General features: G+C 41.5%; 2 protein-coding genes and 1 non-coding gene across 11 annotated transcripts in view; 1 reads left to right on the top strand and 2 right to left on the bottom strand.

Moving 5' to 3' along the window:
- Window positions 1–14,680, bottom strand: part of LOC105024800 (vitamin D3 receptor B) — an 81,421-nt gene extending 66,741 nt beyond the window's left edge. The window contains exons 1-2 of one of the 3 annotated variants that reach the window (XM_029113869.2): window positions 14,136–14,680; window positions 13,800–13,883 (exon numbers count right to left, since the gene is read on the bottom strand). In XM_029113869.2, coding sequence (XP_028969702.1) covers window positions 13,800–13,866 — 67 coding nt within the window. In that variant the 5' untranslated portion in view covers window positions 13,867–13,883; window positions 14,136–14,680. The remainder of the gene's footprint in view (window positions 1–13,799; window positions 13,884–14,135) is intronic. The other 2 variants (XM_029113868.2, XM_029113870.2) reach the window with 2 other exon arrangements.
- A 5,845-nt stretch (window positions 14,681–20,525) lies between these two features.
- Window positions 20,526–20,597, top strand: trnaq-uug. Its single transcript has one exon. It is a non-coding gene; the product is annotated as a tRNA-Gln (tRNA).
- Window positions 20,598–22,094: 1,497 nt separating this feature from the next.
- The window catches only part of tns2b (tensin 2b), a 38,206-nt gene continuing 35,837 nt past the window's right edge, over window positions 22,095–24,463 (bottom strand). For 6 of the 7 annotated variants that reach the window (XM_029113943.2, XM_010894961.5, XM_029113944.2 and 3 more), the window contains 2 exons: window positions 23,065–23,094; window positions 22,095–22,717 (listed from right to left, as the gene is read on the bottom strand). In XM_029113943.2, the coding sequence (XP_028969776.2) occupies window positions 22,570–22,717; window positions 23,065–23,094 (178 nt within the window). In that variant the 3' untranslated portion in view covers window positions 22,095–22,569. The remainder of the gene's footprint in view (window positions 22,718–23,064; window positions 23,095–24,463) is intronic. The other variant, XM_029113945.2, reaches the window with a different exon arrangement.

Genomic DNA, 24,463 nt, shown 5'->3' with positions numbered 1-24,463 from the left:
GGGAGGAGGAGAGAGTGGGCGTGGGGACGAGGGGGAGGGCCATGCACACTGGGCTTACTAAAAGTGATAGTTTGCCTTAACAGCGCACAGACACGCAGCAAAGCAGAGGGGGGAGAGAAAAAAGATTCTGCATCATGTCTCAAGAATGCCAGAAATGAGCTTACAGACCACATCCCCAACACACAAGAGTCAGAGCCGGAATCACATCCAGACCCATAACAAAGCTGGAGAAATTAAAGGGGATGAAACGACAGTGGAGAGAGGGAGAACGGGGCCTCCTCCGAAACAACGGAGGCCAATGAGCGGCTCCATACCACATCACATGACGCAATCCCAGAAATGGCTCGGAAATTACTCCGGACTGCCAAGATTTTCCCAAAAGGAAAAAAAAAAAAAAAGAGAGTGAGAGAGAGAGAGAGGAGAAAACACAAGGCGATGTGTTTCAGTGCATACCTCTGCCTGGGTCACTATGAGTATAGAACAGACATAAAACAAATCAGACCTAGAATGACCCTCACCATGGAGAGAGGGGGAGAGAGAGGGGGAGAGAGAGGGGGAGAGAGAGAAAGAAGGTGGGGGAAATGGAGGGGAGTTGGAGGGGGAGAGACAGAGAGACGGGAAGGGACAGAGGGAGTGCACAAACTTGCCCTTATGGAAATACACTATGCACAATCAAACACATCTACTGAAATAGAGAGAGAGAGAAAGAGAGAGAGAGAGAAAGAGAGAGAGGGAGAGAGAGAGAGAGAGAGAGAGAGAGAGAGGGGAGTGAAGCAGGGAAGTTTGAAAAGTGACGTTAAGGTTAAAAAAAGGTGTGGAGGGAGAGAAGAGGAGAGAAAAGGGGAGAGTCAGAAACTAAGAAAGTAAGAAAAGGAGATACGAAAAAGGACTGACTGACAGGGGAAATTAGTTAACAAGAATAACAGACAGACAGAGTGAATCTGGAACAAACAGAATAGGCCTGGAAAGACAGGAGAAAGTGAGTCTGGAACAACAGAACAGGCCTGGATAGACAGGAGAGAGTGAATCTGGAACAACAGAATAGCCTGAATAGACAGGAGAGAGTGAGTCTGGAACAACAGAATAGGCCTGGATAGACAGGAGAGAGTGAATCTGGAACAACAGAATAGCCTGGATAGACAGGAGAGAGTGAATATGGAACAACAGAATAGCCTGGATAGTCAGGAGAGAGTGAATCTGGAACAACAGAATAGCCTGGATAGACAGGAGAGAGTGAATATGGAACAACAGAATAGCCTGGATAGACAGGAGAGAGTGAATCTGGAACAACAGAATAGCCTGGATAGACAGGAGAGAGTGAATCTGGAACAACAGAATAGCCTGGATAGACAGGAGAGAGTGAATATGGAACAACAGAATAGCCTGGATAGACAGGAGAGAGTGAGTCTGGAACAACAGAACAGGCCTGGATAGACAGGAGAGAGTGAGTCTGGAACAACAGAATAGCCTGGATAGACAGGAGAGAGTGAATATGGAACAACAGAAAGCCTGGATAGACAGGAGAGAGTGAATATGGAACAACAGAAAGCCTGGATAGACAGGAGAGAGTGAGTCTGGAACAACAGAATAGCCTGGATAGACAGGAGAGAGTGAGTCTGGAACAACAGAATAGCCTGGATAGACAGGAGAGAGTGAGTCTGGAACAACAGAATAGGCCTGGACAGACAGGAGAAAGTGAGCGAGGAACTGGCAGAGCAGACTAGTCCAGTCATGTCCTTCCATTTCCCTCTTAATCCCCCCTCTCTCTTTCCCTCCTCCATTTTCCTCTGTCATATTCCCTCCCTCGTGTTCTTTTTTTCACCGCGTTCACGGAGGAGCACACAGCGGCAGCACATGACCAGGTGACCTGTGCCCCACCGGACCGTGTGTGTGTGTGTGTGTGTGTGTGTGTGTGGTCCCATGTCCCGTGTCCAATCCCCATAGTCTCTACACACTATACACACACCCCTCTGAAGGCCCCATTGGTGAGAGGGGCAGTGGCGGACTGCCCTTTAGCTGGGCCCCTCACTGGACTCTGGAGAGGACGGAGAGGACTGGGAGGGGAGAGTGGGGAGAGAGGACAGAGAGGACGAAGAGAGGACAAGGAGAGGTGAGAGAGGACGAAGAGTAGTGACAGAGGGGAAAGAGGACTGAGGGGGGAGAGATGGGACAGAGGACTGAGGGGGGAGAGATGACTAAGAGGGGAGAGAGGACTGAGAGGGGACAAGGAGATGGGAGAGAGGACAAAAAGAGAGGTGAGAGAGGACAAAAAGAGAGGTGAGAGAGGACAAAAAGAGAGGTGAGAGAGGGGAAAGACGTGAGAGAGGACAGAGTGGAAAGAGGACTGAGAGGGGACAAAGAGAGGTGAGAGAGGACAAGGAGACGGGAGAGAGGACTGATAGAGGAAAGAGGACTGAGGGGGGAGAGATGGGACAGAGAGGGGACCGAGGACTGAGAGGGGAGTGAAGATGAAGAGGGGAGATAGGAAGAAGAGAAGAGAGGACAAAGCGGGGAGTGGCCCACACACACACACACACACATACACCCACACGCACAAGAAACGTGCATATGAAAAGCATACACAAAACATACACACACACACACACACACACACACACAAAACATACACATAGGCGGCAATATCTCCACAGCAAAACACACACGCACGCACACACACCCACACACACACACACACTGACACAATAACAAACACACAGTGACTAACACAAAGTGACTAACACAGACAGGACCAAACGAACAGCGAGCGTGGGTGATGTGGCGGCGCTAGGCCTCAGTTCTGGTCCCAGTTACATAACCTCAATGCATGAACCGCCGGTCCCGGGGACACCCACCACGCCCAAAGTCAACGGTCAAGTCATTAAATTGTAGGTAATAATGCCATAACGCCACGCTGACCTGGTGTCCTCGCAATCGTTTTGGATACTAGAACGTTCCATTTCCACACTACCACACATAACTCATTATACCGAACAAACTCTCTCACGCTAACTCACACTGACTAAAAAAGATGGACTATCGCTTGCTTGACTAAATCATCTATTTATAAAAAAATCCGTTTCCAGGAAATTAGTCATAGTAACTACACAACTAACTCACACAGGATTCGGTTTCAGATTTCAGATTCGGCTTTATATTAACAATAGACCTGGATAACAACAACAGAAATCAAGCTTGATGAAAATCTCCTTTGAGCTTGATGTTTTTGTCCAGGAATAGGGCTGGTTTGTGACCTCAAAACCAGCCCTCAGAACTGAACTAAAACCGCCTAAAACTAACTAATTTACACTAACTCAATCATAGAAATAATATCACACTAACTCTTAATATTTAACTGATACTGATAAGGTCTATATTTTAAAATCCCTGTGCAGTATACATTTTCTTCATCACTTTTGTTTTGAAAAAAATCCTCCTTTGGCCACTGAAATGCTCAGTTTGATAATTTGTAGGCGGTAGGAAACAAACTTGAAGATATTTACATACAGAGCCCTGGCACAAAACACACAACTCCAAGCTTGTTCCAAGGGCCCTGTGCGTCACGGCTGGATAGGTTTGCTCACAAAATCCATGTCATTATCAAAATGTCTTACTGTTAAGGCCTGCTTTTCACTGTAGTGGTCTCCATGAAATCATCACTTTTGCACTTATTTTCAAGAGCAACTCAAACCTATCTAGAGCCCAGGAGGCAGAGGTTTAAATCTTGATTACCAAACCTGGTACCGGAGATAAAAACAGAAGATCACCAGCGTGTAAAAGCAGAAATTGTAAAGTATTGTGCATTTGATACTAGCACCACCTTAACACCAACCAAAAAATAGAACCCTAACTAATCAGTCATACTAACTAATTAATACTAAGTCAGTCAAATTAATCAATTGATAACGAAGTTATACTAACTCAGTCAAACAAACGGAGTCACACTAACTCATGATAACTCAGTCATACTAACTCACACAGGAACCCAAAAAATAGAAGACTTTTATTTCCTTCTCTGAAAATTGAATCAGGGTTCCCTGAATGCAACACATTCTCAAGTGGTTGTACTATTCTAAATGACTAACCCGGCTGTGCTTAAACATTCCAGCAAACATTACCTGCAACAGGAGAGGTTTGTGAACAATTGTGAACAATCGATCACAATCGATCACAATCGATCGATCACTGGATGTTTCAACACTATTTGGTGACTACGACCAACTATAAGTTAGCCTAACACGTGCCTCGTACGGCTACACAGGACACACACACACACCCACACGGCTAGTTTCACGTTCCAGGTAAAAGAGCCGCTCAGTGGAATGGAGAAGACGGAGCCACAAGTCCCGGTAGCCGCGGAGGGTCTGGCGGCAGGCTGGGCGGCGGGGCTGCGGCAGCGCGGCGGTCAGAAACCTAACAGACCGCACCAAGATGTCAGCCTGGGCCCTGTTAAACAACCTGCCCAGGTTCTGGCCCAAGCCAAACGTGTCGCAGCGCCCTCAGCTGCAGTTCCAGGCTCAGCTCGTGTTGTCCGGTTCGTAGCGGGACAGGGCTGGGAGAGATGGAAGGGCCGGTCCCAAAGTCAGTTGTCAAGGGCACAAAGTAGCCATTGTGTGTGCCAATGAAGCTCCCCCACAAGGCTTTCAAATGAAAGGCCACAAGAAGGCTCAGTCTGACATGAAAACAACCACGTCCCGCTCCCGATCGGAAGGTGTGAGGTTAGGCAAGGTTAGGTAAGCAAAATGGTTGAGCCTCTCGTGAGACCAATGCAAAGCACCACGTGAAACCTAGGTGACGTCCCTCAACTCCACTTCATCTGCAGGTGAACAGCAATGAGTTGTACATGGTACACGGTATTGTGGAAGGCCACCGTTACGTTGCCGTTACCATCCCCCTGCATCACTGGGAGGATCCATAATGTATCTCTGATTGTCACTGACTTGTTTTTATCGCATTCAAGTGTAAATGAGTGCTTTGTCTTGTTATTCCGTTGGCCAGGTCACGGTTAAAGGAATTTCTAGTAAACAAAAATTGGTTCTCAATTGGCTTATCTGGTTAAACGCAGGTGAAATAAGATGTACCACCTCTACATTGTAGTGACTGAGTATCATGGTATCCGTCCAATGCCTTGCAAATAAAGAGACCAGGTTTGCACTACTTACTGGGATGGTTTCCCTGACAACAGCAACACCCACCTGCCACCATTTTTAAGGGGGCCTTTTTCCTCAGCGAGGCCACTAGCTAGCTAGCTCCATCGTTTGCTAAATAGGTAGCTGGAAAGGAGGCCATAGTGTTTCCTCAGTTGAAGGTCAGTAGGATTGTTTTTGCATGTAGACTGCCAGTTCCTGCTAGTTCCCACCTCCATTTGGAACCACGACTCACAGCATTGTTATTCGCTAAAATTAAATGACGACAGAAACATAACTTAATAAGTCCCCTACACCGCCTCCCCCCCCCCCCCCGCCCCCACAAGGCCAACCTTGAATAGAAGGTGTTCCCAGCTCATGCGCGCAGTGCACAACTGTCTGGGGACGAGGTTAACTCAGTTTCTGTTAAAGTGTATAAACAAGCACTGAAAAGTGCTGTGAATCATAGTGTCATCTAAAAATCTGTATTTATATTATACACTTTCTACACCTTAGTTAGTTGGTAGAGCAAAACTAAAAGTCAGTATATTGAATGTGCTTTAATATAGAGTTGAATGGCTTGAATACAAACTGCAAAAAAAAACATAAGCTTGCCTAGCTTTTCATAAAATATATTTCTAGGTGAATCACTTTTTTGTTGTAGTAATTTGAGCTTTTGTCAACGCAAACATAGCAGGAGCTGACCTTTTTTGGGACAATTTTACAAGTTAGAGGACAGAAAACCCGAAAGACATTTGGTATATACATTCTTTTCTAATATTGTTCTAGCTACCACTGGTAATGGAGGAGTTAAGGAAATGCAGCTTTGGATGTCAAACTGCTATGGAATAAAAAGTACAGTTTCAATATGACTCTCTAATGAATGAAAGTCATGATTCCATACAACTGCACAGTGAACAGTAGCCTAAGGATCGGCGCACTACACATTAATTGTTCTGCAGTTTTATCCGCTGCTATTAAGTAGGTTATGTATTTGCCGCATGCGAAACACGGAAAGCTATCACCGCCGCCAGTGCAGGCATTGTGAAAAGCACTGGGCTTCGTCCTAAATTAATTGCACAGTATCGGTTGACGGTTTCAGATGTGCACGGATGACGGAGCGGTGTCCCAACCCCCTGGGGTTATTTTAGCCCTCCCCACCAAGAGTCAGTCCATTTCTGGGGCACTCCCCCCGGCGAGGGGGCCCTTCGAAAACTTGGGACGCGGCCGAAGTGTGTTGGGGGGGAAATTTGGCACCCTGACCGGGTTCAGATAATCTTATTACACGGTCTTGTACAGAAAGCTAGGAACTGCACGTTCCACAGCAAGTGTTGCTGTGTGACACCAACTTAATTAGGGCTCCCGCGGTTAACGGCGCAACTTATCAGTGCATTATCATGCTCTTACAAATGCTCTGTAGCGCTGTCAGGGGTGGTGGCAGCCGATGGCACGGGCAGGAGGACCGCAGCATTAAGGCAATCCCCTGCTTAAAAACGGGTCGCACGGTGCTAAGATGAAGCCTTATTGTCCTTGGGGTTAACAGCTGGCTCGGACAGAGTGGTGCCATGTAAAACATTGACACTACATATTACAGGTTTGACAAAGGCAGAATCAGTCCCTTCAGGATTCAGTGACTCCAGCTTTTTCAAAAGCGAATCACAGCACAATATTAATTGAGCGATCCCTAGTGAAAACAGTCAAATCATCACATTAGTGTCGCATAAAACAGACACGTCGCCGCAGCACAAAAGAGGGCTCGCAAAATATCAATCCATCGCCTCGCATTTTGCTGCGTGAAGTGGCTAAAATCAACTACACTTGGTGTGATTATTCACAGCACGTGTGCACGTAGCACACCAAAAATACAACACAAATACCAGTCAGTACTTACTGTTAAACAGTACATTGGCCAAGATGACTTGACACCAAGTTTTTAGAAACACTGAAAGCAGTGCCGGCCCACGTCTGGTGGAGGCCCTAAGCGAGTGCATAAGTGTTCCCGCGGGAATAAGAACACTGAACGTGAATTGTGCTGATTGATCAACGGCGCTCTTCCGGCGTGGTTGAAATGGTAGATCGGTCGGAATCATGCTATGTCTGAGTTAAGCCTTGTGAGAGACGGCATGAACTGAATAAAGGCACAACAACACAGTTATAAAGCATGCGCACAGCTATGCCCAGCTATAGCTTTACAAATAGCTCAGGACGGAGGGCTATCACATTTTGGTTGGATTCATTACAAGCCAACCAAAGCAGGCTTTCTACAATAACATGAACGGTTGGGTAAATTCAGCAGTGACAATTAAATGACCTAAAACACAGCACTGACAGTAGCCATTAGAGACAGAGAGACAGAGAGCGAGAGACAGAGAGCAAGAGACAAAGAGCGAGAGACAAAGAGAGAGCGAGCGAGAAGCAGTGTTTTGGCTCCAAAGGCTTCTCAGAATAAATCCAAAAGCAAACACCCACTTCTAAGAGCCTATTTAGACTCCATCAACTGTCATGAAAACAATTTAATTTAAATAACATTAACATAATATGTAAATAACACTTTCAATTCACAATAGCAGTGACAAACTCTCTCGCTGCGCATAAGACAAAACACATGTGCGCACAGAGCTTTGGCCAGACCACTGACAATCCTGTTTACCTGCTAACTAACATGGCACTCTCTGTCAAACAAGTGCTGTCAGTGGTGATAGTAAAATTGTTTTGGTGCCATGTGAGATGTTTTTAGTTGCTTCCCAAAAATAAAGTAATTTTTTTTTCTAAATCCGCTTGTGGAGCTATAAGGACCTACACAACCAAATGTCCTACATCACAGCTCGTTCCACTCCAATACACATAGAGCAAGACATCGTTTTTAGACATCAGTAGCAGCAGGGAATGTCAGCAAACTATCCCACGTTACCTCGGAGGGTGATGTGCAAAAAAGGCTTTACCTGTCACCACTCTAAAAAGTACTATATATGATGCAAAACTGGTATCAAGTATCGTTCTACTGATTAAAACTACCTTTGTTAAAAAATTATCTAAATGGTAGTCAGGAAGCTAACCAGTAGCATCAAACATTTTAAAACAGAGGTTTTGCAGGTTAATGTTAATAAGAGTAATTAGTTGTTTTCAGTTTAAAATGTGTTTTCAGACATTAGGTCCAACAGAACAAAAGCCAGACTACAAAAACACTGTTATTAATGATAAAGGTGTAGAGATAAAATATCATGAAATTCCACCTTGATTCAGGAGGGGAAAAAAATTATGCTATGACGCCACGTTATGGCTGTAAGACTTTAGTGCTATACCATTACCCATTGCAAAATGCAAGACATATCTCTACAGACTCAACACACTATCTGACCGAAGAACATTATTTTTCCATTAGTATTTAGCAGCTTGTTTTGTGAAGTGTAATGGATCATAATAAAAGGAAATCAAAGCCCACGGGCACGTCATTTTCACCATTAAAATATGCACCTTTAGATTACATTCCATGAGACAGACTATTCCTGATGTGATGAGTAGGCTAGATTGGACAGTTATACTGAGGGCAAGTAATATAACTCAATCAATGTTTATTAAAACAAATGACAGGTTGAGGACATAGAGGAGCAGCCAAAGTGGAAGCCCTTGGCTGCAGAGTAAATTCTATATCAGACACATTTCTTCAACTTTCCATGCACAGGGGTAAAAGAAGTGTCCCCTTTAAACACATTTCATGTAATTCAACTACACTTCATATGAATGGAGACATTAGCAGAAGCTCTTTTAATATGACCAAAATTACAGGGTTCGCCAGTCTCCTGCTGACACTGACAAACAGATACATTAAAAGACCTTGTCTGTAACCATGTAATACAGGCTTTAAAAAAGGGGGGAAACAATCTGTCTAATCTCCATCTAACATGGGGTGGGACATCATAGTCCAAAAACAAACTCTCAAGCCGCAGTTAACCGACGATAAAAGAGTGGACAACACATTTCCGAGAGATGCCACGGTGGTGCCAAAACAGTGAATGATCCTCTGTTGCCCAATCTAGCTTTCTACTGTTTCGATTTTCAATGGTTTTATTTATGACTTTATAGTCCGGAGCAAATATATAATTTGGGCATTTTAATTCAATTTAGCCTCTATCAGACACGCTGCCGGTCTCAAAACCGTCAGGCAAAGTGATGATAAATGATTAGTACCCATTTCCAACATTGAAGGGTAGAGGCAAATATAGTATCCTGTAATGTCTGCTGTAAAACCCCTAGTTACTGCCAGCGGTTTGAGCACTGTGCGCAACAAAGCCTGCCACAAAATGGCAAACAAGCGAATGATCAAATACATAAATCAACTTTAAATATTAAAGTACTTAATAACTGCTTTCATTCTGCACTATAGAGAATTTGAAAAACTACGATAGTGGTTGGCAACATGTAAAGGGATATTTCATTTTATTACTGCAAATCAACTGAGGATGTCACACTACATGTTAGAGTAAAATATGATTTAACATAAAAAATATATAAATATCCCTTTAATGGCAGAAAACATATCAAAAGAGGTAACTAATCCTGTATTAAACAATCATAAACAATAAAGTAGAGGGAACGTTCTTTCATATGTTTTTTTCTAGTCAATTTCATGGTATCCCACAGTCTTAGTTGAGTGCAAGATCACTCTTTCCAAAAGATAGCAGACCTCAGTTTGCTAGTAAGTGAGAGACCTGCCGGAAGGAGTCACAAGAGCATGAAGTGTCAAGTAAATCTATTCCAACTAAACCTCCCCCACCCCCGCCAAAGCTGGCCAATATGCCACACACAGACAAGTGTCTTGAACCAAAACTGGTTTTGTGCCTCAGACCAACCCATAAATCTGCATTTGACACGGCCACTCTAACAGAGTTGCAGAGTTTCTCCGCAGAGTTGGGAGAACTTGCAAGAAGGATAGCCATCTCACCATCTCTGCAAGCACTCCATCAATCAGTCCTTTATTTTAGCGCAGCTACTTGCCTCCACAGAGTAAAAGGCAAATGACATGCCTCCTGAAACACTGAGAGCATTATGAAAAATATTCTCTGGTTTGATGAGACCCAAATTGGACTATCTGGCCTGAATGCCACACTAAAACAACATAGCGCTCATCACCTGGCTAATACTATCCCTATCGTGAAGCACCGTGGTGGGAGCATCATGCTATGGGGATGCTTCTTAACATCAGGGAAACTGATCAGGAGGATGAACAGCAACCTGATCCAGAGTGCACACAACACCTCAGACTGTGGAGAAGATTCAACTTTTAGAGCATCAACAACCCAAAGGACAAGTCTACGAATGTCCTTTTTGAGGCCCAGCTAAAGCACAGACTTGAACACCTCTGAGCATCTGTGGGGTGATCTGAAGATCATAGTCTACTGACCTTCGCCATCCAATCTGATAGCACTTGAGGGGATCTAAAAGGAAGAAAGGGGGATGTTGCCAAAAACCAGTTGAGGCAAAGCTGGTATAGGCATTCTGAAGAGGACTCGAAGTTGTGATCGCTGCCCAAAGCCACTTCTACAAAATATTGAATAACAGGTTTGAATTCTTATGTACACGCGATATTGTTTTTCCCCCCCACATAAATCGGCAACAAATGTGCTTGAGCTTTGTCATTATGAAGTATTGTGTGTATACTGATGGCAACAAAAGAAATGATGTAATGAATCAATAACCCAGCAAAATGTGGAGAAAGTAAAGGGGTCTGTATACTGTCATTGTCTAAGTCAGAATTCTTTCAAATCTGGGTATCTCAGTCGAATCAACACATCTTAATGGTTTCTGAAGCTTGGTTATCAAAGAAGATTAATGATGCCTATATTGTGCTAAATGGATACAATGTACATGGAGCAGATGGGATGGGTGAAGGTTGGGAAAATATGCTCAGCTCACAATTCTATACGGTTTGATATAATTGGTTCACGATTCGATACTATCACATTAACAAAGTATAAAAACACTTATCATAACTGAACAAGATTACTTGTTTATTATTCTTTTATGTGAGACATAGCGTTAACTAAACATTGCTTTGCATTTAACTTGCTTAGCGAAGTGTTACTGCTTTATAAAATAAAAAACATAAAATGCATAATTTGTCAAAATAAAGTGCTTGCCTTTTACAAAATATCTTGTTCAAACAAAGTGTAGGGTAGTTCAAATATGCAAGGCCAAGCAGACAAAAGTCAGCTTTCAAAATATATCAAGTTATGTACATATTAGGCTATTTCAGTAAATAGCCAACTTCAGTCATGTATACATGGCAACCAGCAATTGTGGTAAATGTTGGACACCACCAATGTTGTTAATGTCAAGTCAGATTCAAAACTTGTTACCACTGTAGTACACATAACTGTTTTGCAGAAACATGAAGTGTACATTTCTCAGAAGTGTAAGCCCTTAACAGAGCAATAGTTTCAGTAACTCAATGCAGCATTCATTTAATTGTCCAAAGAATAAAGAGCAAATATAAATGTTCTAAACCATGACAACATCAATAAATTGACTGGAATACTGGCTTCACATCTGGCCTGTGGCCAGTAACCACCTGTGCCTAAGGTTATATCTGAGACCCCTCTTATTCCACAAGGACTATGGCCACACATATTTCATGAGACAAAACGGTACGGCACTGTCTGCCTTTGCATGTCAATTTGAAATGTGGGAAAAAAGCTTTTAAATTGAAGTGTCATCTAAAAACACAGGTTACACAACCAGCCTGAAGACAAATACCAAAAACTGCAGTCATTTTAAATTTTCTGAGCAACGAATTAGTTATAAGTGTGCATTGACTTTCACAAAAACAAGCCCACCTCATTGGGCTTGGCCATATATACCTGTTTATGGTTTCAGGGATTACCTCAGTGATAGCATCCAGGTTATTATTACAGATGGGGTTGAATCTAAACTTCTCACAGCACACAAAGGAGTTCCACAGGGTTTGATATTTGGTCTGTAAATGTATATAAATCTGTGACTGCAAAGCTTCGGCTGATGACAGAATACTGTCCAAAGCTGCTCCTTCCCATGCACACAAGTCTGCACGCCTATAGTCAGACTTCAAACTTCTACCAAACTGAATTAGGAATCTTAGAATGGTGCTAAATGCAAGTGAAACTAAGTTTACGCAATTCTCTAGGTCCCAAAAGCAAAAACTGGCTGATATCAATATTACCAGCCTTTAGGGTTCTCTTGCAGAACGTGTTCCTTCCCACAAACACAGCATCTTGGTATTTGGTTAGATGACACATTTCTATTATAAAACAGACATCGCTGAATTGGTGAAGAAGCTGAAATCAAATTAGTTTTTTTCTTCTTCTTCACAGAAACAAATCATGCCTGTCATCCCAGCATGGAATCAAAATTGCACAGGCAAATACACATGTTCCAGGTTATAACCCTACATCAGGGTCGTTATCCAAACCCCCGGATGCCTTCTATCACGCACAGTGTGTTTAATTACCAGCGCTAAATCTCACACACATCGCTGTCGGCGACTCCCCGACTTCCAGAAGGGCCATCGCGTTAGTTAACGTTTGTACAAAAGCCTGTGCTGCCGTAACGTCCATGCTACCTGACCTCAGAGATACACTGGAAAACCTGCAGTTGTTAACACCACAGGCTTGTTCAGAGTTAGGTAAAACTGCTTTTGACTAGAATGCAGCCCCGCCACCCCCACCCCTCGATGGGTGTCATGCAACCTGAAGCTAGATGATCTTGTGCCCTTAAGGCAATTCAGTTGTTTGGTAAACAACCCTTTTACTGTTCCCAGTGATTGCTTTTGTTCACATGTGTGTATTTCATATCTGTGCATTTGTCCTGTGTTTTAATATTGCTGTAATACAGAGCTTAGCAGTAAAAGAGACCCAGTCTGATTTCTTGGTATAAATAAAGGTAACCATTTTAAATAAAAAATGTGGGATCCTAAATGAGTAGGGATATATAAGTTAACTGGAAATATATATATATATATATATATATTCAGTTAACTATATATTCAGTTAACTTATAATACAGACTTCTCAAGTGGAAGCCCCAACGTGATTGTTATTATTAAGCCCATTTAGAACATGGTAAACATTTAATTGGAGACCACAGTTCCAAACGAGACATCACGTGAGGCCCATTTTACAATTTAAGCGTCCAGTAAGAGAACCCTTTAAGTTAACTCATGTTACATAAACTAGTAATAGTCTGTCACATAAGCATTGCTTCATCACACTCAGCCTTAATGTGTCGTTTCTATGGCTCTTTAATTAATACAATACCAGGCAAAGATCTTGGCAATGGCAACATTGATATTGTGCTAAAGTTATACATATTCAAATATTTGACAACTTCAAATGCGGTCGGTTGTGTGTTAGTTTGGTTGATAATAACCATTTAAATGTCGATAGGCTATGCTTAGAATTTTAAAGCGTTTCCAATGACTATCGTGGAACATTTTTAAAACTTTTATTATTGAGAAACACAAAATACGGTCAAATATGATCATACCATCAAAAACAATTATAACATCGTGTTATGTCCTCAACATATCTGTGATCAACTATGACAGAAAGTACATATTTCGGAAATGTACATCTTAGATTACGCATGAATGTAATACAGATGGATCTGTTATCCATGGATTTCAAACAAATCAGAGTAACTTACCTGACATTTTGGCATGCCCTTGTTTGTAGATGGGAGATGCAGGCTTGACAACTCTCTTCTTAACCATTAAAGATCTATTTTATCCTGAAAAATAAGTTGGCTTAATGTCAGTTCAGAATCTGTTGCAGACAGTTGGTTGTTTGAATAATAGGCTACCATTTTTCCCCCTTCTGTAAAGAAAATGCAAGATAATTATTTGAGCAACATGCGTAAAATGGTTCGATTGTAAAACATATTTTGTTAAACTGACAGCCTTGAAATGCTCCGTTTGTTTTGAGCTCGAGCAGCAGAATAGTTTCAGCTTTCACATTCCTTCTCTGCATGCGAGTTTCATACCTGCGTTCAACTTTTCCGAAGACCAAATTGCCCTTAATCCGTTTTTCCTTGTCAATCCCTTGTAAATAAATTCCTTTCCATTTTGACTTGTACTAGTAGATGCTGTTTAATAAATGCGTTATACAAAGATCCGCATGTGATCGACTCAAAACGTCAAAACTATCACGCCCCAATGAAGGTTCTAAACGCTCGCTGATAACTGATAGCTAGCGTGGCTAGCTGGCGGGTTAACCCTAAATTGCGGTATCCTCAAGTTCAAGCGATATATCAACTATATTCAGACCGAACGCGACTGCAATTAACAAATACGCCAAGCAAATCAGGTTACGATATTTACCTTGTTCGCATGCTCTAAAAAAGACGTATTCTATAGAATAACTATGATAGTTGCTCGAGAAATCCCCTGGCCAGACCTTAAATAGATGGCCATTACTTTATGTTATGCCCCTCCTCCGGACCTCCACAGAATGGGATATTTTCCCCCAGCCTTTCCATTAACCAATCAAAGATGGGATCTGCGTGTATCCCGTGCTTTGGTTGGTGACATCTTACACCAGCCCTGCTTTGCTTGGTCGAGTCCAATGCTCGTAACGTGTGTGAGCTACTCCCCTTCCCCCAAACACAGGGGTGTGTCATGACGTCAGAGGTAACGAAGAGGTAAACAACTTTGACCGCGTGAGGTTTAAAGCAACATTGTTTCTCCACACGCTAGGAGACAGCGCTACTACAACATTGTAACAATGCAATATACGATGATGCACTCGGAAGAAAACGACACCATTATATAAAATAATATGCCATACGCACTATCCTTTGTTATACTGCCGCGTGTTTTACCAAGCGTCATTTAAATAAAATATCAAGAATGAATTTACCCTAACCCTATGCGAAACATGACATCGACAATGTCGGTCTCGGCGCTTGTTTTATTTTGTTATATTGCATTGTGCCTATGCAGTGAAGCGTGTGTATGCGTGCGTGTGTTTGAGAGCGAGAGCAAGAGAGGGGTGTGTCTCTGCGGTGTGCTGCGGTTGGCGCGTCAGCTGCCTGCTTTAAGTAGCAGAAACATGTATTGATGCCAAGATTGTTATGTAAATGCGTCCGACTATAGCATACAATGATACTCTCTCCCTTTTCAGACACAAACCCAGGATATCCACAAAAGGATGAAAGGAGAGGTTGGCTTTACAAAAAAAAAATCAAAAACAACATTGGTACTATATAGGATGTTTTGGCAATTTAAATGTTTCAGTGGTTTCAGTTGGGTTCACATGCATTTGCATGATTTATTGGAGGCTGAGTGCATATTGCAGGCTGTATATTGTGTAGGTGACATACACGTTGTGTTCCTATTCATGCCTTGGTCTGTGTGTATGTGTGGGCCATGGTGTGTGGACTGGGGGAGGGGTTCAGTAGAAGGTCAGGGGTGTGTCCACAATGTAAACAAAGTAAATGCGACAGAAATAAAGGAATGAGTCAGAAGAGGGCCCCCAGCCCACACTTCCTCTTCTAACCTAAACTTCCTGGTCCCTACAAAGTTACAGGTTTGTTAGGGAATGAGAGCAAACTTATTTAACAAGGAATACTTGAATGTTGTCATACAATTAAATTAGATCACATTTAAATTATAAAATCATAGGTCAGTTTAACACTTTCAAGGCCTAATCAGATTAGTATCTGTACTGGGATGTCTTTTATTTAAGCATTCCCCTACATTGCATAAATGCAGTTCAATATTTTAAATATGTGTTTAATCTATTTATACAAATGCACTAATCCTATGCTTAAGGACAGTATTTACCAGAGTTTGCTGGGGGGAGGACAAAATGCAGTGATATCTCCTTTCAAATCTACTAGTGCCATGTTGTGTTTCCTGAAATGCCCATCAGGTATAATGCAGTCTCATCAACTCTCCACTTATGCCTGGATCGATCCAACTATCAGCACAACGCTGGGGGCCATTCTCGGGCCCCGCCTCATCTTCCACCACCCCCACACCCTCGCACCGCTTTGAATCTACTGACAGGAGCTTTCAGCCACTTCCATCCGGAATGTTTAACATGTTCTGGAACACAACACATTCCACAGCCTCGGTTCTGTGTGGTTTTAAGAGTAACATTGTCAAGTCAGTTAAAATCATTTAACAGAATCACTTCATCTGTGAGAGTTGATCAAATGCCAATTTAATTACGACGTTATTACAGTATCATATCTAGGCTCACCTATGTGAAGGCATTCTTTTTTGCCTAATTTGTAAAAATACTGCATCTGGAATAGAGAAATTCTATGCGTTCATGAGGGTTTTATCTAACAACTGTCCAGGGTAAGTTTAGAAGTATTTGTCATGTGCAGTGGAGAGTTGATCCTTGTCCTGAGGACCTGCCTTCAAGCTAACACAGGGCCGGGATCAAGCTGTTCTGTTAATGGGGATTTATTTGGCTCCATGACACCTCTTTCAGACATATTTTCTGGCAAGGACATTTTCTGTCCTCAAATGCTCAGGCAATCACCCGGTAACCAGATTGGCCAGTAACCAGGTTGGCGATGAAATAAGCACTAGCTGGCCAGAGTTTGGGGTGTGTGTGTGTGTGTGGGGGGGGGGGGGGGGGGGCATGTGTTGGGGGAAATATTAAGTCAACAAGTCCATTTCTGGAACGCACTTCGAATGTGTACAATATTTGAAAAACAGGTTGCAAAGAATTGAAAGCACATGACCATGTGACAGTTTCCCCCCTCCCTCTTTACTGTTTTAAAGCCCATACGTATATATATAGAAAATAAGCTTTTTACATCATTTCTATTCAAGGCTTGACACCCCCACCCCAGAATGATGCTATTATGCACATTTTAATTTATCATTTCAAGTGCACTATTTGTCTGTGTCCCTGTTTTAATACACAAGTATTTTAACAATGTGAAGCTCTTAGATGATAAGTCATATCTCTACATGTCTACCAGTCATGTAGAAAAGCTAAATTACAACCACTGGGTTGCTAAATACCAACCACCTCAGGAGAGGGGAATTATACTACACTGAATGACTAACTGTATTGAAGACCAGTTTAAAGACCAACACATTTACTTTCTTCACATTAATTTGTCGGCTCTTAATGAAAAAACAGGTTAAGTACCTCTCAAGGATAAAATCATTATAATGTACCTTTCCTTCAAGGGTAAAAATCTTTGAAATGACACTTTGTATATTGTTACACGTTTTTTTTTTTTTTATTCAAAACAAATAGTAAAACACAGGTTGTAGTAAAAGCATACTTTTCCTTCCTTTAGAAAAAATTTAAAAGTCATTACAGCAGTCATAGTATGTATATTCTCATGGCCTGGATCCCTTTGTGGATTCTTTTTTTACATTCAGATTTTTAATTATTAATGATTCTCATTATAACAGAATCGAAACGCCTCGGTTTACTATCTATTTCCATATCAAGACAGACAGGTACTGCTTGTTTTCTGCAATTGTTTGCACTTGACCAATCCTTAACATTGTTGAGATTCTTAAGCTTGGAGAGTGTTTACACAAGGGGCCCGGTCTCGTTGTATACTGACCACATGTGAGAGAAAACCATTAAGGTAAATTGAATAATGGTACGCTTTGGGCTGTGACCACTTGCTGACGACTCTCTAGCTCTCTCTGCAGGCTGCATCTGCACACTGCACCTACATCAGCATTTTCCGAAGAGACTTGGATTCAACGCGATAGCCGGTCATACGTATTGCTGCCTTCGAAGGCAATTTCGTTTTAACTGACTGCTACCGAGAATGGTAACCTCTATGGATATTGCCTTTAAAATCAGAAATGTATCCTGTTTTGTTACTTATTTCAGAAGGCTGCATAATGTGCTGTCATAGCGGGTTAGGATAATAGGTTGAGGTAACGTTGCGTTTGGAGGCCGCTGTAATGATATTAAACATATTGTACACTGAACATTTTGATATATTATTTTAAACACTGAAATAATGTAAGTAAGAGTTTGGTTATGTGCTTCCGTGCAACTGATCAGCGGTCAGCCAAACCGGACAGGCATGGCCCATAACGCACGTTACAAAAACAGCACTAAGAAGTGTGTATCATGCGCACGTCTAACACTAACTTGGGTGTGCGGAAATCCATTCACAGGCCAAAACTTACACGTGGGTAGATAAATGAGTGTAATTGCTGCAAAATGTGGGTGCACACTCTGATTCTGTTGTCTGTATTGGATATGGTTTGTTTTATGTGCATGCGTTTAGATTTGTTATTGTTAGGGTCAGAGGAACATTTCCTCCGTCCAAGTCTAGCTGCACTATTGGATCCTCCATGGTCCGAGGGAGTAGCAGGTCGTCTAGTGATTGGAGCGTTTGTCCAGCAACTGTTCGCTGTTGGTTTCGAATATCCTGACCCAGAAGGTGAGTAATCAGTAGTTGTGTCCTTGAGCAAGGCACTTAACCCTATGTGCTCCAGGAAGATCGTTAAAGACAAAAGCGTCTGGAAGATGTAATGTCGCTGTCTTACTGTGAAGTGAAGGTCTTGTTCAGAATAAAGCTCCATTATATTAAAGACAACAGAGTCCATATCATACCTTTCCTCAAGGTAGAGATTGATTAATTACACACACACACACACACACACACACACACACAAGAATCGTAGCAGCCGACTTCCTGAACCAAGAGGAAATCTTCTCTAACTCTATTGACTGTATTCTGAGCAGACAATAACACCATAAGGTGGTATTAGTTGACTTGCATTAACTTCAGTCTTACTCCATTCAGCCCATTAGCATGAAACAGTATGAGCGAATGACTTCCAGGATTCTGTTATAAAATTCTTGTTTTGACCGTATAACATTTTTCTGTAATTTTTTTTAGAATGGCGGTTAACAAGTGTCACGATAATCACCAACCAATAGAATTTTATAATAAGCCTAGCTTCAGTGAAAATTATTACAATTTCATTATACTTTTTCCACCGAAAACGACATTCATTCAGATACCTGGGGCAGACAATAACTTATTAGTTGACTTCAATACATTCTGTCTTACTCCTAAGACATGAAAGCATAAAAACCTAAACAAAACTGTCAAATACTGAAGGTTTGGGTGACGCACGCATGTTGAAAGCATGCTATCTGTACATGGCTGTAAGAGAGCTACCATGGCTAACAGGTTAGCATGAAATGTCATCACGCTGTTCATTATTTTATACAGATTTCGTGAAAGTGTGGATGAAGTCATTAAAATTTAAACTGTGAAGGAATGCATTTCCAATGCACACACACGCGTATCAAAACATGTCAATGGAAGTTAATACAGCCATAAGTCATGTTCAAAAATTAACTAAACAATATTAACTGAAGACTCATTGAACTATTTTTGACTATCTTCACAAACGATCTTCTCACATTTGCTCATGTTACACGTGCACCCAGATTGTGCAGGAGCTGCAGCCACCAACGGTTTATTCAGGTTTGTTACAAACTTACATACTAACCACTCTGCTTATGGTGATCTTCTGTAATTCATTATTTACACACTCCCAGCTCCAAATCCATTCTGATCATATGTAACAAGAATAGTTTGTGTGCCTAGTACGTCAAAAATTGCCTATTTACGGGAATAGTCTCGAGCATTATTGTAATCGTCTTTGTTCATAATGACCATGTTCTGACCCCGAGGACCTTGACTCCATCCCCCTACAGTCTGTATACTTCTGCTGCAACAGCACCCGGACTACCAGAGAAAAAAGCTACTGAATTGCACGCAGGAGCTACCGCACTTGCACATTGCAGCCACTTAAGCGATGTGGATCCTTGCTTGCAGCGCGAGCTAGGGTATAGCCAGTAAGACTGTGATGACAAACGGTTCATTGACGTATGCTACAGTTACTGTCCTCTGGAAACCGTGGTTCGTTTACTTCAGGAACCTATTGGATTGCCTCTTTAGTTACATTTAGCTGGCTAGCGCTAGCATGTTCCACTACACTACTGGCATGCTACCGTTAACTGTCTCGGACAAATGTCTGCATCCTCAAGTAGCTGTTGGAAATATTGAAAATGTAGTCGAGGACAAATGAACTAGCTAATTGTTAGTGTCAATGATATTGTTGCATGCTAGCTGGCTAGATGGCAGTAAACTACGAGGGAAATGCAACCAGGTAAAATAAGCTGATGTAGTTTAGTTGCTAGCTTAACATGAACATAACGTTATTAGTCATGTTTTTATATCGGTCAGCCTTCTGGGCTGCATGTTTCTAAAATTGCATGTTCGTAGTTGCTGCTGTTAACTTAATAGAATTATATTACGGAACCACGAGTAGTACAACAGTACGGCAGTATAAACAGATCTGCACGTCCCAACCGAATAAGTTGCCTGGTTTCCGCTGTTTCAGCTGTGAGTGGTCCTATGGTGTAATGGTTAGCACTCTGGACTTTGAATCCAGCGATCCGAGTTCAAATCTCGGTAGGACCTCGTCATTTTATTTATTTTTTATTTATTTGAATTATGTTTAATGGCACACAATTTATGAACTTTTGAAACTTATGAAGTTTATTAACGTTACAACTGATAGTTATATCCGAAACGTATAAATCCAAATGAATATGTAGTCGCATTGGGTGCACTGTATTTGACGGGCATGTTTTTACTGGTTCTATGCGCCTAAAAGTATTTTCATTAATCTCATAAAAAATCTTAGAAACATTTTACACTTTCAGGCGGAGTTGTAAAACTCATTTATTTTTTAAATACTGCAGTTTCAGTAAAATATGAGAAATGTTATTCTTACATTGCTTTGTTAGATATGTAAACATTTTAAAGACTGAAAATATATTATTTCTGTCAAACACCATGAAAAATACAAAGTTAATCATCTAAATAATGTAAAATTTCTATCATATAAAATACTTTAATAAAAACAGCACAAATGGTATAAAAGAACCATGTCTCAATAATAATACACTATACCTTCAGAAAACAAAATGTGTGTGCTTGGTTACTGTCTTTGGCTTCGGTGGATCTTATAGCTATATATGCTTGGTTTCATACAAAGCAATTTCTGTCCTGGCAATTGGAACATTGGAATTTATGCTCCTTTGGTTTTGATCAAAGCTGTTGACAGATGGTGATAGTGAGCAATTTCTGTCTCCAAGATACAAAATAAAATAAGATTTTAAAATAACTCCTACTCTCTCCTGAAATATGTCGAGCTGCAACTTTTTTGTTGTTGTTGCTTATGACTGCAAGGTTTACTCGCTGGTTGTTTTCATTCACATACTAAATATAGTTTGATACATCAGAAAACAAGTTCATTGGGGGAACCAATGTAAGAGCAACACCAGCTGATTTAACAGCTATTTAAATTGCTCGCTTTATCTTCCTGACCACTTGCTTTTCCTCTTGTTGCCCTGTCACCACCTCAATACAGGCCTTCAGGAATCCTTAATAAAGACCCTGCTCGTGTTCCTTTAGGTTAAGCTTTCAAGAGCTTTTTTTTTAACAAAATGGGTAATCCCTAGCTCCTGGTTTCAGATGTTTTGGTACACATGACATAAAGGAACAGCCAGTCCAAATATAAATGCAGAAAAGGACCTCCCAGTCCAATTCCTTTTCCAGACATTCTATTACACACACATTTACTGTATAACCATTTCCTGTATAACATTGTCTGCTCAGGTTAACTGTTATAACTATTTACTGTATAACCATTGTCTGCTCAGGTTTACTGTTATAACCATTTACTGTATAACCATTGTCTGCTCAGGGTTACTGTATAATCATTTACTGTATAACCACTGTCTGCTCAGGTTTACTGTATAACCATTTACTGTATAACCATTGTCTGCTCAGGTTTACTGTATAACCATTTACTGTATAACCATTGTCTGCTCAGGTTTACTGTATAACCATTTACTGTATAACCATTGTCTGCTCAGGTTTACTGTTTAACCATTTACTGTTTAACCACTGTCTGCTCAGGTTTCACTGCCTCTCTAAAGAGGTTGACTATTCAGACCTTGGGTCACAATGCTCACCACCAAAAAAATAAATAGATTTCTTCATCTGGTTGCTTTCAAACTGGGTAGTACTTACATCGTACAGGTGTTTTCATAAGGCTTGCCTATTTGAAAGTACGAATAATTCATAGTATATTGTGATTAAATAAAAGTTGATGGCAAACAGCAAATTAATGGACAGAAAAAAAAGAAATCTCACTTGGCAGAAGTAGTATTAATCAAGTCAATTGAAGTTGAGGAAAAGCTTAAAACGAATCACTTTAAAGCCATTATTTAACTTCCTAATGTACCATCCCAATGGACATAAACATTCAACACGGTTCCTTTCATGGACCATTGGACAGCTGCATACATGCCCGCCCCCACACACACACACACTAATTTATGTTTCTTTAGCCCCTGTGGCTATTTTCTCAGGGAGCCCAAGTTCATCTGCGTAGCTGCTGGGGTCCCAGCATGACCTTGTTGATGAAGTTGACGATGGCTACTGCCGGCTGATCTGGATCCATCTCTGCAAATAAGTGGCACACGTTCTCCGACACGCTGCCCGTCCGTCTGGCCACGAAACCAAACACCCTGCAGGAGTCAGGGATGATCAGAGAGTTGGGGATGATAAGAGAGGGATTGGGATGAGAGGAGGTGAGTGAGGGGACCAGGGTAAGGATAGGGCGAGAGAATGTTACCCTGACAAGAATAACAGAATTTTCTGTTCAAAAACCAATGTAATGGTATAATTATTATTTTCTTCAGTTCAAATCACAGCTACAAGAAGAAATTAGCACCCTCATTTATATTATCTCAGTTGTTTTTCAGGGATAATTAAATGTAGAAATCTGACCTCTATAAAAGGAGAGTAGTTGAGGATGCATTGCCATGCACACACAATGCTAAACATAAAGACATGGGTGGACTCAAGCACTTACTTGCTTGACTTGTTATCTGAATTAGTCCACCTGAAGCAGACAGACAGGGACATGGAGAGAAGACATCTTTAGAGCATCACATATAGCAGATGACATAGTAGACCGAGCATCCAAAATAAATCCCCAAAAAGTGGAAAGAGTCAAGGCTGTTGTGTCGACTTAACCAGAGACAACCGACTACTGTTCCGTCATTCTGTGACTAGTGTCCAATATCATGTGCCAGTTTCTTTTCACTTTAGGAGCCTGTTATATTTAAAGAGGTGCCCTGATGTATAGAACATTCATACATGACCCAGTCAACTTCCCTGACGTATAGAACATTCATACATGACCCAGTCAACTTCCCTGACATATAGAACATTCATACATGACCCAGTCAACTTCCCTGACATATAGAACATTCATACATGACCCAGTCAACTTCCCTGACGTATAGAACATTCATACATGACCCAGTCAACTTCCCTGACGTATAGAACATTCATACATGACCCAGTCAACTTCCCTGACATATAGAACATTCATACATGACCCAGTCAACTTCCCTGACATATAGAACATTCATACATGACCCAGTCAACTTCCCTGACGTATAGAACATTCATACATGACCCAGTCAACTTCCCTGACATATAGAACATTCATACATGACCCAGTCAACTTCCCTGACATATAGAACATTCATACATGACCCAGTCAACTTCCCTGAACATATAGAACATTCATACATGACCCAGTCAACTTCCCTGACATATAGAACATTCATACATGACCCAGTCAACTTCCCTGACATATAGAACATTCATACATGACCCAGTCAACTTCCCTGACATATAGAACATTCATACATGACCCAGTCAACTTCCCTGACATATAGAACATTCATACATGACCCAGTCAACTTCCCTGACGTATAGAACATTCATACATGACCCAGTCAACTTCCCTGACGTATAGAACATTCATACATGACCCAGTCAACTTCCCTGAACATATAGAACATTCATACATGACCCAGTCAACTTCCCTGACATATAGAACATTCATACATGACCCAGTCAACTTCCCTGACATATAGAACATTCATACATGACCCAGTCAACTTCCCTGACATATAGAACATTCATACATGACCCAGTCAACTTCCCTGACATATAGAACATTCATACATGACCCAGTCAACTTCCCTGACGTATAGAACATTCATACATGACCCAGTCAACTTCCCTGACGTATAGAACATTCATACATGACCCAGTCAACTTCCCTGACGTATAGAACATTCATACATGACCCAGTCAACTTCCCTGACGTATAGAACATTCATACATGACCCAGTCAACTTCCCTGAACATATAGAACATTCATACATGACCCAGTCAACTTCCCTGACATATAG

This window comes from Esox lucius, chromosome 17 (assembly GCF_011004845.1).
Source record: "Esox lucius isolate fEsoLuc1 chromosome 17, fEsoLuc1.pri, whole genome shotgun sequence".
Lineage (NCBI taxonomy): Eukaryota > Metazoa > Chordata > Actinopteri > Esociformes > Esocidae > Esox > Esox lucius.
The sequence above is the reverse complement of the archived record's forward strand: the minus strand, read 5'-3'. Positions and strand labels throughout refer to the sequence as shown.